Genomic DNA, 17,900 nt, shown 5'->3' with positions numbered 1-17,900 from the left:
CCGATCTCGACTAATAGTCGCGGTCATTGGCGTCGATTAAGCGAGTACGTCGCAGCTGCGTCGCTCGCACTCGCAGATTCGTTTCGTTGGACGGAGCAGTTAGACCAGTGACCTGTACACGTTGACCGCGATGGATTTCGATACCCTTAAAATAGTAACATTAAGACACGCAACATATATTAACTGGACGCGTACACGTGTACACGTGTACACGTGTTCGAGCCAGGAGCTCTACTTAGGACACTTAGTATCGCGCGGAGACGCAGGTCGTCGTCGAATTTGACGATCGCCGATCGATCGACAGCCGACCAGGTGATCGTTCCCGAGGAGACCGCGTCTCCCTGTGGATGATAGCTCGCTAGTGGATGCAGACTCCAAGCAGGGTCTGCTCGAACGGGGAAACGCTAACGGGGATGGAGAATGGGTCCGAGGAACTGTAAGCAGTTTCGCGAAAACAGAGTCGACCGATTCATAACTCGCTCTCGAGCTTCTCGCACGCCCCGCCGCTTATCAGAATCACTTATCAGATCGTTCCCCGGTCATCTATGTTTAATCGTACCAATTATCCCGCTGATCCAGGCTCATCTCCACGACTCGAGCGCGCGACCATCGTTCGCTAATCTTCCGTTCATTAGCCGGATCGTTGCTTCTCACGAATTCAGCGATCAAGCCTCCCGAAGATCTCGACATCCCTTTCAGACGCCGATCTCGCACACGTGATCGACGATCCAACCGATCGCTTCTCGATCGTCATCGCGTCGCCGAGGCAGGCTCGTCGTTCTCTCGCCTCGAAATCTCGATGAACCGATAGTCGCGACTATCGGGTCTGTTTTTCGCGACTGGAATTTTTTTCCACAATTTCTCCAACTTTTCCAATTTCTCTCCGGTCGATGCACGCTGTCGCGCCAACCCCCTGCAGCGCGCGATCCACCGGATCCGCCTCTCGATCGTTGCGCGAGCAAGGAACCCCGTAAATCTCGAACCGTTCCTGGAATTTATTCTCGAGCCTGGATCTCGTAGACGCGCCGCGTGTACGGACGAATCGGATCGATCGCGTCGATCAATTTTCTGGGGCCGTCGGGCGGGGGAGCGGGGTGTCGTCGTTGGATAGGAAAAAGCAAGCCGAATAACCCCGCGAATCCCGTGGAACGGATTCGATTTTTCCAGCCGAGAGAACACGAGCCAACGATCAATCGTTCTCTCTATCCGTCTGTCTGTACTGTCTCTCTCTCTTCTCTATCTCTCTATCTATCTATCACACACGAACATACGTCGACGAGCCAAGAAATCAAATCTCTGTCTATCTGCTATGTGTACAGGGTGTCCCGCGTTTCTCCGTACGTATCTCGGCAACGCGTTCTTCTCAAGTAAAAACAAGCCAACGTTGTTCCATCGCAAATAGTCCGCAGAGCTTTGTCGTAGAATGACGAGAAAAATAGTAGAGCCGAAACGTTTGAGAGACGAAAATTAATTACGCAAATCAACGTCGCCTGCGAAGAAATTAGATAAAATTAACATCACTCCGTGAAACAAATAATATGAAATTTGGTCACTACTTAAAAGCTGGCAAAGTATTTATGATTCCTTTGCGATAGAAAATTTTCGTTTTCCATATTTTTCTATACTTTTAGTCGTGACACATTAGCGGAATATGTACAGAAAAATGCGGGACACCCTGTACACATCAAACGATCTACATTTTCACCGAGAAGATCTATATAATACTGCAATAACGACTGATCTGATATTGTTTCTGACGAAAAGGTACGCAACTTGTACGCGAAGTGGGTCGGAGGTGCAGCGAAAACACCCTCCATAACATCTCCGAATTCTCTCTCTCTCTCTCTCTCTCTATCTCTCTATTTCTCTCTATCGGATCCCGAACGATATCGGGGATCCATCTGACCGATAAACGATAAGCCACACGACGACACACACGACACACGCTCCCGGACAATCTTATATCCCGAACCGGTTCGTTCATCGGCGGTTTCCCGTTAATTCACGGTATTAGCCGAATCAAATTGGCTCTCTGTTGCGGCCGCAACGCTCCTACGGAGAATGCTCCGCTATTCGTCGCAGCTCGTTTTGACGTTACTTTCCTCGCTCATTCCTGAACGATTGTTCGAAAGAGAGCGTCGCTTCTCCGTCGAATAAGCACCAAAGCAGCATCCCCTTTCTTTTCTAGAATCACGACGATTCGGATTTTTGTGTCAGCATTCTCCGTCGGACAAATTCCTTTCGCATTTAACACCTTGACTGTCACGCCGACGAACACATTTCTTCGTATTACAGTACTCTAACCCCTTGCACTGCGACTTGTTATACAGCTACGTTGATTGGCACTTGTTCGCTCTTAATAATTCCCCTAATGGAACGAAGTAATCCTTGTTTCATATCCACTTTTATGTATTCTCATTTCTGTACTTTGTTAAGATAAAACATTTGTATTTAGTAGCGAGGACGTATGAAATGTTTCTCACGGGTCTGACTCGTGCAAGGGGTTCACAGATTACTAGAATAGTTAAATGGGTCCGACTGACCCTAATTCGTTATCGTCTGATACGACATAGGGAATGCGACAGCAGACAGTTGATAGATTAGCGTAAAAAAAAACCCATTTCGATGATGGTCGAAAATGATTCGCGGGTATACTAATTATGGGTTCTATAGGGAAACCACCGTGACACGACGGTCCGGACGGACAGTTGGCATGTCTTCGCTTTCCCGCCTCGCTTCTTTCTCCGACTCGGTCTATCTTCGTCGCCGGCAGTTTGTCGAGCAGGCGACCGGGCACACTGGGAATGCAAGCAAGCAAGCAAACACACTTGGGCCTAGACACGGGTAGAACGCGGGCCTCGGCGGGCCTCGCAGCATGCTGTGAATGGCCGTGATTCAAGAGCTGGTCGAACCCGAAAATTCCCAAACAATAGAGACACGCATCTGCTTGACCAACAGAGTCCGGCATAGCGATCGCGAGCACAGAGACACGCGGACACGCGCACACAGAGTCTCGAGTTTTCGTTTGGATGCGACACGAGAGCGGTCCGGCCTTAAACCGTCGCGATTCTCTCGAGCCATCCTCTCGAATCTCGAACCAGAGAGAGAACAATCACACGAGGCACATACACAAGCACGCAAGCTCGCACGCACGCACACCGAACACGCGCGCTCGCACACTTTCTTTCCGACGAACCACCTGCACAGGGTGTCCGAAAACGTTGCAATGTTTTTGAACGGCTGATTCCTGAGACGATTGAAAATAACCTGCTCTTTATGAAAATGTTCCTCGTGGTTTCTGCAACGAGCAGACCGTGGAAATGAACTTTATCTTTAAAGCGAAGCTGCTAGAACATTTTGGCCAAGGGAAAATTGATTCTGCGCGATCCTGAGAGATTCACCTCTGAATATGGGAGATTGTCGCAACGTTTTCGAGACAGCCTGTATATATATATACATATATATCGGACACGCATTCGCATGCCGCTGAAGCATGCCGTTTAACAGTGTTTCTCTTTTGCGAACCGTTCACGACGCTTCTGGCACGGATACACGCCAAGCCGAGCTCTCGAGAAGGAGCCATCAGAAAGGTAAACACACCGAGGACCATTTTTCTCCTGGCACCGACGTACAATCTCGTCTTGAGAGCATCGGCGGAACACGCTCGCGGGTTTATTCACTGGTTGATTGATTGACTGATTAATCACGATTGTCTCGCATGCTGAACACATGCACTAGAGTGCTCTCCCACTTAGAACCAACGGAATCCCTTGTCCCCCGATCCAATCTCTCTTTTGTCTTACGTCTTCTGTCTTCTGTCTTCTGACTACCGTTTTTTATCTTTTCTCTATATTCTCTTTGGTCTTATTCCGATTTATGTTACTTGGTCTCTCTGTCTCTCCTTCTAAAACTTCTCTGTCAATCTATATCGCTCTCTCTCTCTTCTCCGTTTTTGTAACACGTGAAGACACGTGTCCTCGAGCTTCTCCTCGATCTACACCTTGTCTCGCGATCTTCGGTCTCTCCGGGAAGATGCGTGGATCTTCCCGAGCCTCTTCCAGAAGACTATAGCGACGCGGTCCGACCGGATCGACGCAGCGGGAACCTCGTCGACGATGCCGGTGATTAAACAGGCGTCGCGTCGCCTAATTGGAGCGAACCTCGCGCTCGTTTAATCGCCGCGCTAACGATCCGTCCCCGCCTGCCAAATACAGTAAACGAGTGTGACTTTCACTCGACGTTTTCGGAGACTCGTCGCGTCGATCCCGGTCGAGCCGCAAATCCGCGACCATTGGAAGCTCAAGGTTTCCAACAAGTAGACGTTTCCACAGCGATCTTAAACCTCGGTCGGTCGCGACTGCATTCTAGTATATAGTCGTTCGTAGAAGCTACCATAGTGCACTGCGGATCTTTATGCATCATGTTATAAACGTATCACCGTGATTCCTAGAAGCGAATAGAGAATTTTGCGAACCGACCGGGGATTAATTAGCGGGCAGATCTTGGGCGATCCAAACTCTCGATCGAGATGCGTCGCTGCTCCGTGGAGAGCCATCTTGGCCCCGAAATTTCGAGCTGTGTCTGTCCACTTCTTCTGATTCTACTTCTACCACTTCTACGTTTCTCCTTCATCTTCTTCTTCTTCTTCTGTTTTCTCTTGTCGCTGTTGAAGCTTCTGTCTCCTTGTGACTCGCACGAGCGCTTCTCTAGCACGAACTCTCGAAGCCCGTATCTTGTCCGAAATCCCAGTCGAAGAGCTCGAACGAGAGATTCTCCGGAATGCTCGAGAGTTCCGAAAGTTGCTCGTTCAAGATCGCGACACAGTCCAGGATCCCTCGGGATCCTCGGACGCATCTCGATCGCGAGATCCCGGCCTCTAGCAGAGGCGTCTCGATCGTCGGATCCCTCTTCTCTCGATGATTCCCGACATCCCCAGATCCCCTGTCGATCGTCGTCTTTGTGTGCTCTAATCCAGCTGCGAGCTCTGTCGCGTGCAAGCTCCGTCCCAATAACCTTTTGACGTCCGATGCAACCCGTCTCCCCCGTTTGTCTCGTGAACCGACGACGAACCCGACAAACAGCAACCCCCGTTTCCCCCCACTTCTCCGTTTGTCTGTCTGAGAATTACACAATTTTGCGTATGCCGCTCCCATAATTGTCTGCGCCGATCTCACTGAAAAACGCTCTGCGTGCTCCAGGTCGGAGCACGAAGAAGGGCGACGGCTCTCAGGTGAAGGAATCGACCGACAGCAGCACAACGATCGAGGACGATGACGTTAAAGGTAGGACACCCAACCTCCTCACTCTCTATCTCTCTTTCTTTCACTCTCACTCTTTCTCTCTCTAACTCTCTCTCTCTCTCTGTCTCTCTCTCTTTGCCACTATCTGTCTATTAGATGATTTTAACATCCCTTCCCCTTAGGGGAACGATCCCCGGACCGCGGGGATCTTCGCGAAACTACGCGCACCATTTTTCTTTATCTTTTCATTTTTTTTTTTAATCGACGACCAACTAGACCACCCAAGAATCACGAACATTTAGGCTCTGGCTGCACCGTGAAGGTGCCGTTTTATGCGATTGGATCTTGCCGGTCGTTCTCGGAACCCGAGATCATCGCGTGATCAAAGATGCCGCTTGGTTCGACGTAGATCGTCCTCTGCGGATTTTTCTCTGTACCATGTCTGAATCTCAATCGCGTAGCTTTAAATTAAATTTAATTTAATTAAGCTAGAATTTAATTATTAGTTCGTTAGAGGTAAAGTAATATCGAATTAAAATTTAATTAGTGTCTGCGAATCTTTGTGCGCGTTTTACATTTACGATGCAACAATACACGATCTTAATTGGCTGCTCGCGAATATTTTCCGTAAAAATCCGTAGTCGACGAAACAGTCTGCTTCTCGGAAGAAGACCGCTCTACCTACGGACTCGACGAGACAATCTTCGCGACGAATCAGACCCTCGAGCCGGTAGTTCAGTTATTCGAGAGATCCAAAATTACTTTTGCACCCAGTGCAATTTTATCGTCTATATAAACACAGGACAACTAAGATAGAATCGGCGCGAGGGATTGAGACCGATACGGAGAGCTCCGACGAAGTTATTTTGGGCGGTGTTTCTTGGAGAAGCCTCTAGAAGACGAAAGTTGCGTTCGAGTAGTAGACAAAGAGTATGAAGACCGCTTAGCCCCGGGCCGCCATAACGGCCGCCGTCAGCGAGAACAACAGGTTCTCGCGTGCTTGTGCCCTAGTCCCCCCCTTTCGGCCCGGACGGAGCCCGCGAGGCCATATTTTCGGTCCCCGTGGATCGAAAGCGTGACGATGTGGCGGGCAGATCACTGCGCGCGCATATCGGCCTATTATTAGAGAGATAGTTCACCCGGCTCATACGCAAATTGATCGTTGGACGATAGCTCGTGCAGCTAAGTATCCAACCGGTTGCTTTCTCCCTCCTTACGTGCCTTTAGCCCCGCATTCGCGTGGCCTTGTCCTCCGACTCCGATCCCGATCAGCTCGCGTCGGTCCCCGGGCCGCGCAGGTTGCTCTCACGGATCACTGGAGATCCCTCGAAAGATCGCCAGGAGATCTCGCCGATGAAGGCTCGCGAGGGGGCAGCTTGCGCCGGCGAAACTGTGACGGAGGTTCGTCGCCGGAGACGTTCGACGGCGAAGGTTTTTCCGCGCGTGGACACGCGGCTAAAAATACGGGAACCGTGTATGCTCGCGACACGGTCTGCTCGTTTTTATGGCGGGCAGGTGCGATGAAACGAACTGCCGAGGACCAATCGATACCGACATAAACATCCAGCCGTTCTGACGCGGTAATTCCCGTCGCTTTGTGAGACCCGTCAGGCGAACCGAGCCACGGTTCTTTTTTCAGAAAACCCCACCCTCTGCAGCTTCGGATACTAATCGAATCATCCGTCGCGCGCGCGGCCTCTCGGTAATCGCAGCCGCGTCTCGACTGCTGCCGAACGAGCCTCGAAATACAGCAGAGGACGAAATTTCTAAAATTTCAATCTTTTCGTGTCTCGATAGCGTCGCCAGGGCGAACCGTTTGCATCTGAAACGAACTCGGACGAACCTCCGCAACAATAGTCTCCGTCTCTCAGTCTGCAATGTAGAGCTTCGCTGACCGAATTCGCTACAAGACCTCTCGTGGACCTCTGTAGTCGTTGGATGGTGTACTTTCAATCTGTCTGTCTCTCTTTCTCTCTCTCTCTCTCTCTCTCTCCCTCCCTCTTTCTCTCTCTATTACTTTCTCTCTACATTTCTGATCTTCCTTTCTCTGCCTGAACGGATAAATCCATCGGGGTATCTTATAATCGGGGACCAGTGATGGGCACCACGAACGATAACCGAAACAAAGATCGCCTCGTCAGAGGCGCTCGCTCATCACTGTAACAATGCCATGATTCACAAATACACGGTGTAAATACGGAAAAACATTCCGTTGATGCGACAATATCATATATATATATATTTATCTCGCACCCTGTCGTTCACCGAACGGAAACGGTCCGCGACAAAACACAGAGACAGACACCACGCAGCAAACACGCGCGATCCAGTCCCAGCAGATTGTATAATACATAGAAACAATTCCGTAGAGCAGCTGTGCGCAACCAACGAGACCAAGCAAACCGCTGATTTCTGTCCAGCAACGATGCTCACAAATCCATAACACGTAGCCCGTCGTTTTTTTTAGAAACGCACGCGTCGATCGTGGCACTGTCAATACATTCGAACTTGTCTCGGATATCACACTGTCGCCGGCGATTGGGCCCGGTTTGCGGTCTGCGGTGTCGAGGCCTCGTCGAATCTCTGCAAAATTATAATTGTCTAAGCTAATTGTAAGACGCGATGGAAACGGAAAAATTGAGTGGTCCAGCGGCAGGCCCCGGCGCCGAGGACCCGACACAACTCACACAATCATCCCCCAGACAAGTCCTCTTCTAAGCCACTCCATCGAGAGCGATTAGGATCGCGCGATTCGTCTTTTCGGCGTTCTTAATCGCGACGATTGTTTCTCCGGATTCGCGGACGAAATAGCGTAGACTCGCGTAGACCAACGCCTCGGGAAATTTCGCGAAAGTGAAAGATCGCTCCATGGAGGAGCGTGGGAGCAAGTAGTACGAGCTCGAATTGGTCAGACACGCAGGCCTCAGAACCGCGGGCGGCGACCACCACCGTCTCTCTCTCTCTCTTTCTCCTTTTCTCTCTCTCTCTCTCTTTCTCTCGTAGTTTCTCTATCGTCTCGCACGCACCTACGTTCGCTGTCTGTAACAGCACCGCAGTCTACTATAGAATCAGCGCTGTGGAGAAAAGAAAGAATCTTCGATGTAGCTTTAATTAAACCCTCGCCTCGTAACTTCGTTTAGGCTTGCGACAATTACGATATTTCTTGAAATGTCGACGACGAAAGAAAAGATTTTAATTTCGCTGCACGATTAGAGAAATCGGTCCATACTATCGCACGATAGTGCACGTCAAGGGGTTAATTAAGTCATGGTCACGTGCACGGTGGTCCGGGCGAAGCTGCGAGCTGTTTTCTCGAAATCTACGCGGCATTATCGAGCAATAGAGGTCTACAATCTGCGAGGAGACGGCTCTCGAAGCTCCGCTCTGCGACCATCGTGTACGTTTCCCAATGAAAACAGACGAGAGGTGTGCGTTCTCTTGGACAAACGTGCGAGCTCGGTCGAGGGTTGAATTTCGCGCGAATTCGTCGGAAAAGTGTTAGGACTGCCTCGATTGGATCCGGGAAGGGTATAGGTTCAACGAGGCCGCAGACCGTGGAGAGTAATTACAGAGAGTGATCGCGAGAGCAACGTAATCGATCGCGGGAACACGTTCGAGATAAGTCGGAAGACGGATCCCCTCGGGGATCCCGAGTCATTCTTCGATAGGTTACTTTCGCAGGCTCGATCGACTTTGCAAAGGTCCCGCGGCAAATTGCGAATCACCGTAGATGCGCTTCGCTTAGGGGAAAAAACGATCGAGTCGCGCGACGAATCGGAATCGTGATCGATCGATCGATCGTTGCCAGACAACTCGCTTAGCTTTCGCTTTTCTTCTTTCACAGAGATCATCGCTGATCATCGCTACGATATCTCTTATTATCTCGGTCTCCGGCCTGCCAGCCGAATTCGTCGATCGACGGATCAATCTGCGATCAAACGTTACAGACCCGCGGCTGGCAGGCCCGATCGCTTCGGGATCCTTGTGTCCTCGATATCTTCTTCCCGCAATAATTATAGTAATAACACGATGATGAGATCTCTCGATTGGAAGACGCAAGGATCTCCGCGTTTGTCACGTTTCGCGTTCTCATCTCTGCGCTCTAGCGAGCCGGTAGCGATGTTAGCGAGCTATAGAACGTGTTTTAGATCAGCTTAAAAGCGATCGTCGCGCATCGGCAAACAGAAAGCTGTTGTTTCCTTGTTTTCCATTGATTGTTCTTAGAACCTTTTCAGTTGATGTGTCTCGGTAATTCGCCCTCTGTCGCGGCACGGTCGTCCACTGTGCACCGGACACTCGTTACAGTCACGAGGATGTTCCCTAGCACGCTGCTCGTGCCTTGGAAATGTTAGCTAAAGTTTCTCCTTGTACGTCTCTGTCTCTCGCACACAGACCACACACTGTCACGCTGTCTCGCTCTCTCTCTCTCACTCACTCACTCTCTGTTTCTTTCTGTTTTTCCGTTCCCATTTACGCATCGACTACGCTGTCTGTCTAGCCACACGAGAACGAAGCCACTATTCTCTTTCTCAGTCCCTCAGGTCTGTACACCAGCGTGCACACACAGCCACACACCATAAAACTCGCATCTGTCTCTCTTCAATTTCACCGGCACCAAACCACGTAGACACGATCTACCGTCACACACCGGTGTTATGGATTTATGAACGCCACCCCCATCTTTTCTTCGTTTTTTTTTCTCGCCTCGCCACTCTCTCTCCTCTCTCTCTCTCTCTCTCTCTCTCTCTCTCTTTCTGTATCTCTCACTCTCATCCTCTGTCTATCTCTCTGTCTATCGCTGTTTGCAAGCTTCCGCTAGAAACCCTCGAACACTCCGCATCGCATCGCGCGGCTCCCTCGACGATGAGTCGTCCCGCTTGCAGCTAGAACCCAGCCGCATGCCGCCTGCATCGGTCCCCGCTCGCTTCTGCATGCCGGTGCATGCCGGTGCATCGACGATTCCCCCGGATTCCGAGTCGAGCGTTCAACATCGCGGAAATACCCGGAAAGCGGTTTCCCGGCCCGCCGGACTTTTACCCTATCGGTTCTCTTCCGGTTTCAAAGACTTTTTAGACTATCCCGTCTGTACACAGCTTTTCACAGCTTGGTGAATTTTTAGAAGGATCCCCGTAGCTTCGCAGACCAGCAGCAGCAATCTCGGCAGACGTTTACGAAAGATTACGGAGCTTGACAGACCACGGAGTAAGGTCCTTCGAGTTTAATAGACCTCCGTAAATGTCTGCGGAGCTTGGAGAACCTGGAACGATCTCCGAAGCTTAATGTACACGCGTATAAATTTATATAGAAATTGGTAGACGATACCGTGGATCTCTACGACTACGAAGGACGGACCTGCAGAGCTCCGCGGATCCGTATAAAGGTATTCAGCTGAGATAAAGGTTCGAGAGGGGTTGGTAGACTTGGAGAAAGGTTCTCAGTGCTCCATGGATCGATTGGAGAACCGATAGCGTGAAAGATCCCGGATGAAACCGAGCAGGACGCGTTCCTCGACGTAACCCGAGCACCAATCTCCCCGTCCCTATATATCCCCTGTTTGTCCGGGAAACTTGGACGCAGCCTCGAAGACGCTGGCAGAACGCCCGATCGAACGTCCGCCGTTGAAACTGCACCCTCCAGCACTCGGTGCCTTGGTCTGTTACCCCGTTCGTTCCTTCTTTCGTCCCTTTCTTTCTCTTCTCCTTGGTTTTTCTCTTTTTTAATTGGGACCGGCTGATATCAGGGTGATTATCGCAGCCTCGGCTACGGGACTCTCTCTCTCTCTCTCTCTCTCTCTCTCTCTTCGTATCTCTCTGCTTCTTCCTTTCTGTCCTTCTTTTTTTTTCTTTCCTTCTTTCTTTCGCGACGATCGATACGCCCCACCGGCAGCAATAATATCGTCTCTTTGTTGCGCAAAACAAGCCGGAATAATTGCTCCCTGGAATCCTTTATCCGGGACAACGGAGCGCGAAACGAAACCGTTGCGCGCCCGGTAGCCGAGAGAAAAGGGAAACGGGGGCACAGCGGACGCGCGCTCGATATATATCATTAATTTTTCGAAGAGTTTTTTTTAATGAAGCCCGATGGGAACCCGGCGGGCCGTGTAACGCGCGAAAATCAACTTCGCGGAAGCGATTTTCCGCGGCCGGGCGTATCGATCGTCCGGAAACCGGAAGCCGAGGCGTCGCTCTCGTCCCGCCGAGAGGAGCCCTTTTATTGTTTAACTTGTTCGCCGCCTTCTTCTTATTCTTCTCCACCCCCCACCCCCTTATTTTCCGCGGCCCGAACGATCAATGTCCACTCCCGTTTCTCTCCTACCGTTCTTCTTCAATCTCCCCCGTTTCTCTTGCTTCCCTTTATTACCTCCTCTTCCACGAAGGGGAAGAAAATCGACGGACCACTCTTTGGAACTTTTAATTTTAGATACGTCGGGAGACTAGGCTACGAGGAAAGCCACGCTTGCTCTATTCGTCTGTCTCTCTATCTATCTATATCTACTCATTTATCTATATATATATAAAAATATATATGTGTACAGGGGGTGGTTGTTAACCTGCGAAAGATGAGACACTTTCCACCTGCGAAAATAAATCGAGAAGAAGAAGAATTTCGCGTTTGAATTATTCCGTTCGCATTCTCGAGAACAATTAGTTAGAAGAATTATGCCATCGAGTAAGGAATGTGGTGTGGCACGGCTGACCATGACTTGCCAATTCTACTTCGCGTCGTTCCGCGTGCCACGCGGCCTGCCGCATCTTCCGACTCGTTTCTCTCGACAATGTAGCGTTTTATGAAAAAAATGTGATATCTCTTCCGACTTGTTTTCGCATGTAAAATGTCTCTTGTTCCGGTTATGCCACTGGTTACCGAGCACCCTGCATAAACGTGTATATATCTCTCTCTCTATACATATGGAATATACATATATATATTTTCTGGCGTTTACGTTAGAGATTAACGAAACGCGTCGCGGTTAACGTTGACGCAGCCAGAGTGTCGTCTCTGTGGATTAGCTGGAACTCCGTTGGCGTTTTCGAGAACGAGAGGATTGAATTGAACCGGGATTCACCTTGATACATTAGTCGGTGTGTTCCCGTGCTTTCAGTGTCCGCTTCGGTGTTAACCGGTGTCCGCGAGATCTACCATTGCCGCTGCGAATTTATCTTGGTTCGCGCAGTCACCCCTTTCTCTCTCTCTCTCTCTCTTTCTATCTCTCTCTGCCTCTATCTATCTCTATCTCTTCTATCTCTCTCTTCTCTCTGTCTTTGTCGATTTTGTGATTGTCCGTACGCCGGTGGCCGCTTTCTCGAAGAAAGTCGCGACGCCTGTGTTGGCGGAGTCCAGCTACTTTACATTGAAATCTAATGCGATCTCCGAACGCGTCGCGATCGCGATAACTACCGGCTCCATCGCGGATCGATGGAAACGAAACGTGCGTGCATATTGTTGCTACTTGTTGCCTCGAACTTGTTGTTCAAAGGCCTTATGGTGTAGACAGACTCTTATTTTTATTGGCGATATAGTATAAGTACCAATATAATCCGTATAATTATTGTAACAAGGCAAACAAATGTTCCGCAAATCGTGTTCAGAAATAAATGTCGTTCGCCAGCGTATCCGCAGCGTTAGAGTCTCGCAGCAGTCTGTACGCACGCTCGGCGAAGCAATCGAATTAACCTAAAATAAGAAACGAACACTGTCGCATATCCGTATACGTGATGTGTATGTGTGTATGTTGTACAGAGGATAAGAAGGGCGGCGTCGACCGGAGCAGCACGGTCATTGCCAAAGAACCCGAAGGTAAACTAGTACATATCGGGGGCGGAGGAACGCGGCGCACCGCGCGCGTTTCGACGCCTCCTCTTCCATGTGTGATATACATATGTAACCACCGTATATTATATATATATATATATGTCTGTATCCCCGTCTATACGTGTACACTTTATGCGTACCTAAATGTGTGTTACGTGTAAACGTCCTCCGATCAGGCTTCTCCCATTCGACGTGTCACGTCACCGGATATCCTTCGACTTCGGAGAATCCTCCGCAGGTCCGTTCGCCTCGATTTTCGCTCTCGATCATCGCCGAGGCGAAACCGAAGCGACTTACTTCACGCGGTCATAGAATTCCAGAAAAACCGCGGTTTCCGAGCACATAGATGGGTTCGCGTTCGCGCGAATCGATGGAAAATGCCGAATGGGAGAAGTCGGCTCCTGAGGGGCTCAGTGACGAGCTTTTCGGGCCGAGCTTTTGCACCCTATCTGTTTCAGCTTCCGCTAACTCGTACCTAGGATTTACCGTCTCTCTCCAGCGTCCTCTCGATCCGCGCTAACCAATCGGTCCGCGATCGATGGGATCCGATCCAGAATCCCCGAGAATCGATCAAACTCCCGTGGATCCGTGCTAAAACAACGAATCCCCGCGCGCATCTTCAGTTGACACTGAATCTGCCGAGGCTTCGAAATTTTCTATTTCACAATCACCGAATAATTGCCAAAGATGTTGCCTAAATTAAAGATATTTTATTCGACAATGATACCGGATGCTCGGTAGGTTCGATGTTAATACGAACCATCGGTGACAGGGATACTAACCAAAAGCTCGCATGATTTTTGAAGAGTATACCGCGACGAGCCTACTCGCGTTTTGAGAGGAAACGATTAAGGGTAGGGGCGATTAGAGGCGAGCAGTTGGCATCGAGTATTCCCGTTCGAGCGTAGCGACGGCGGCGCGCGTGGACGCTGGCTGTCAACGGAAATACCTGGCCGTTTGGCACTGCTTGGAAATAGATTGGCAGCAGTTCGCGACGAGCGGCCCGCTCGACAAACGCTCGCTCGATCTTCGATTTTCCTTCCCGTTTTTTCGTCCCCTCTGTCTTTCTGTCTCGCCGTCTTTCCGTCTTTCCGTCCGGGAGGTCGACCCATCGCGCTCCGCACAGCGACGCGGAAGTTCTTTCTTCTCCCGGTTTTCTATACCCTCTTCCTGTCCGACTTCCTTTCTCACCTTTCATTTCCGGGCGGCGCGGCGACGGGAACGAGCGAGCGAGCGGGCTCTCGCGGCAGTGATAAACGCGATCCAGAGGAGATCTAGTGGTCATAGTTCTCGAAATGTCGGCCGCTGCCAGTCTGCCCGGCTCCTCGAAGCAGCCCGATAATCATGGTGAGCCTCCGCGCGATGGAAACTCGTTTTTTCTCCCGGATCGGCGATCGAACGGTGATCGAGGAATGAAAACGTGGACAGATCGACGGATTTCGAGCCGGCCGCGAGTGCTATCCGCCTCCGGGTGCTTCCCGAGACTCTAAACCTTCTGGACGTGAATTGTCCTGCGTGGGCGTGACTTCCGCGCTTCCACCTTTCGCGGAACCTTGACGCGCTGTTTAGGTCAAGGAAGAGCTGTCCGATTCAAAGAAAGACTTCTCTCTTCTCTAATTCGTTCAGACGGCTGCTTGGCTTAACCTTTGTGCGTAAATTATGTCAGGAGAAACGATTTCAATTCGGACGAAAAGAATCTCTTCATTCGAAGAGTAGATCTTGTACGCTATTCTTCGTAAGTAGATCACTCCGCGTGGGCGTGACTTCGCTGCTCCCACGGTTTCGAAGTTACGACATCCACTGTTCCTCGGATAAGAAAAATCTAAGCGTAGGTAGAAGACTATCGGTTCGATTAGGTATTTGCCTTTTGTCTTCGATTGCCCTTTCATAGACGTGGCCTTTCTGCCCTGAGATCAGCAAGAAGATCATGTTATTAATAATTTCTTATCTATTTCCTCCGAATGTCCGACTTCCTCGACTTGCTTCCAGTTGCTCGGACTTGATCGCAAGTGGGCGTGGCTTTGCCGTTCCGGGGCCAGGACAGCTGGTTCCGGGGCTACCAGTGATCGCGTTAGAGAACCGAGAGAACAGGAACATTGTTTGGCTTGCTGGCCGCGAGTGCAGTTCCCGCTCGTTTAAACACGGCCGCGTGCACGCGCGCGCATCCATGAATCACTCGACAATTTATGTCTGTAGCTGAGCTCACGGCCGCTGTTCGGTGAATGGGGAGAGCCGGCCGGCTGAACGCGGCAACGTTACGAATTCATTAGTTCATCCGATTATAATCCTCTCGCGTATGCTCGGCGGCGTAACGCGCTTACCTTGGCACGGACGAAAATTAACCGTCGTTCCTCTTGCCAGAAATATCTCTCCCCCGATGTAATCTCGGCCCGCTGAGCTATATTCTCGAAAGATTGCTCCAAGAAAAGACATCTCGATCCGTTCGGCTCGCTGGATCGCCGGGCGACTCGTTCGATGGTTATTTTCTTGAAAACCGTGTAGAGAGTCGATCTTCGATCGGAACGTCGCCGTCGGTTGGGTGTCAGGATCGCGGGCCAGCGAATTGCGATCTATTTCCGGAGCTTAATCGTGTCTATGTCGGCGGCTACTGCGAAGACCTATCGCGGGCAACTATTCTCGTTCGACGTAGGAGAGGTCGGCCAGCGCTAGCGTTTCCGCTTCGGTTCTCGATTCCCGACGTCTCGACGTGTCCCGACGTATCTCGAGGCGGACCCCGCGTCGAGTTTCCACGTTTGCTCGGCTCGTGTGCCAAGCCGACAGATTGGACCAACCCGGCTGAACGGGACCAGCTGCACGCGCGCGTACAAAGCGTGGCGAATCGGTTGTTCGAGTCGAAACGATTCCGCCTGCGAACCGAACGACTCGCGTCGATGCGCGCGTTAACAAACGATCCTCGTGGGAGGAGTGCGACGAACAGCGGGCGTCCGTGATCCTCGAGTTCGACGCGAGATGCATTCCGTCGATCGACAGCCCGAGGTTCTGGATCGAGGTACGGTAGTGCACACGCGACGCTGAATCAACCGAGCTTGAAACGAGAAGTTTATTCGATCGTTTTCTAAACGAGAGCTCGATGATCTTAATTGTTTGAAAATCAAAAATTGTGAGACAGTTTATTTCGTCTAATTGAAACAATAGAATATTTGTGCCTGTTGAGCGTGCACTGTCGAACCCTCGCGACGCGTTTCGCGGGCCAATCACCGGTCTTCCTAACACAACTCCGAGCGTCGATCTGTCCGAGAGTCGCATGAGTCGAGGCATTTCCCTTTCCTGGGAAGCTTCAGGATTGCTCTTAACCCACCCCGATTGTCTAACGATCACGGCAGATCGGACTTGCATCTTCCGATCGGCTGTCGATTGCATCTCGGTTTTTCCTCCGTAACAGTTTCAAGACTCGAAACCTGCCCCAGCAGAACCGTTTTCAACGCGAACGAACTAACCCGCATAGACCTATTCACGACAACGGTCTAGGGCATCGTCTTGTCCAGTTAACAAGCTGCGATCAAAGCCAAACGACTAACCCGTGTTCGCGTTAATCTTCGGTGTCTGGTTAACCAATGGAATTGTTAATCTCGATGGGCCCAACTTACGACTCGGTCTAGTTTCGTCAGCGAGAGTGTTCTGTGGACTCTGTTGCGTTTGGAGAGCCCCCCTTCGCTGACTCTTCTAATCGGTGACTATTCGAAATCTTCGGGAAAGGCCCCGCCTCGCAGGGCACACCCCCGAACAGCCCCAGCGCCGTGTCCGCGTTCGCCAGGGTGGTCGGCGCGGCGAGCCAGACCAACAACCCGAACAAGCAACCCCAAAACCAGGTTCAGGGAAGCCCCCTTGGATTAGCCGCGGTCCTCCTACAGGGAGCGCAAGGTAATTCGGCTCTCGGCCCTTCCGCGGTCAGCCTCGGGGAGGAGCCGCGCTGGGAAACTCACAGCGAATCCTCTCTGCCGAGACGACCTGTTCGTTCTTCGGCTCCGCCCACCGTCTCGATTCGAGCCTTCCGATTCGACGGGGCCACTGGCGGGGGGGAACGAGGGCGGGCTCGAAGCCGGTGCCGGACGCGACGCCGAAGGATGGACCGGTCGTCTCCGCAAGGGAGACCTTCTCTTGTCACTTCCGCCTACGCCAGCGTCGCAACAATGTTCGCAAGTTCACTTGGCCCACCGACGCGTTGACGAAGAGCGCGCGATGTCCTAGCGAAGGTGGGTCGCGTCGCCGCGACTCCGCCTAGCAAAGGCTCTAAGGGAAACAAAGGGACGAACTACGAAGTCTGTCCTCTCGGCGAGAGGGTTCTCGCGAAGTCCGCTCGCGAAATCTGCTCGCGCAGAAGGAAGCTCCGATAAACGAACGCGCGATGATTAACCACGAGGGTCGAGTTGCATTTGTGAAACGTTCAGTTTCACGAGACTGCGCGCCCTAGGAGACTGTGCAGCGTGCGAGTTGCGTCGTAGACGATAATCGAGTATCGTTTCGCTCTCGAACCGTAGTAACGAGGCCGAAGAGCGGTGTCGGTGGCCGGAAACCGGTGAGTCTGACTGTTTACTTAGAGTCGAAGCATGACTTGGATTTACTTTTGTTTCCTCCTCTGTACGATCTCTATACCCCGTTCACGACCGACACACTCATTTTTCGAACGATCTCTGTCACACGCTTCTCGATATACTATGCCGAATCACCCTGTCTTGCTTGGGACCCCCCTATCGTCACTCTCCGAATCACTCACACGCCATTCTTTCGATCGCCATCACTCGTCGACTGTGTCCGCAGCCAATTTTCATTTTTCCACATGGACGACACTTTCTTTCTTCCTTTCTTTCTCTGTCTTTCTTTCACTGA

General features: G+C 51.1%; 1 protein-coding gene across 19 annotated transcripts in view; it reads left to right on the top strand.

Moving 5' to 3' along the window:
* Camkii (Calcium/calmodulin-dependent protein kinase II) overlaps positions 1 to 17,900 on the top strand; it is a 94,660-nt gene that overhangs the window by 60,808 nt on the left and 15,952 nt on the right. For 7 of the 19 annotated variants that reach the window (XM_078180258.1, XM_078180268.1, XM_078180267.1 and 4 more), the window contains exons 12-13: positions 5,199 to 5,282; positions 12,981 to 13,037. The exons of 2 other annotated variants lie outside the window; for them this stretch is intronic. In XM_078180258.1, coding sequence (XP_078036384.1) covers positions 5,199 to 5,282; positions 12,981 to 13,037 — 141 coding nt within the window. Of the gene's footprint in view, positions 1 to 5,198; positions 5,283 to 12,980; positions 13,038 to 16,769; positions 16,935 to 17,900 lie in introns of all 19 variants that reach the window. 10 more of the 19 variants (XM_078180259.1, XM_078180261.1, XM_078180274.1 and 7 more) reach the window with 2 other exon arrangements.

Source organism: Augochlora pura, chromosome 5 (assembly GCF_028453695.1).
Source record: "Augochlora pura isolate Apur16 chromosome 5, APUR_v2.2.1, whole genome shotgun sequence".
In the NCBI taxonomy this organism is placed as follows: Eukaryota; Metazoa; Arthropoda; class Insecta; order Hymenoptera; family Halictidae; genus Augochlora; species Augochlora pura.
The sequence above is the reverse complement of the archived record's forward strand: the minus strand, read 5'-3'. Positions and strand labels throughout refer to the sequence as shown.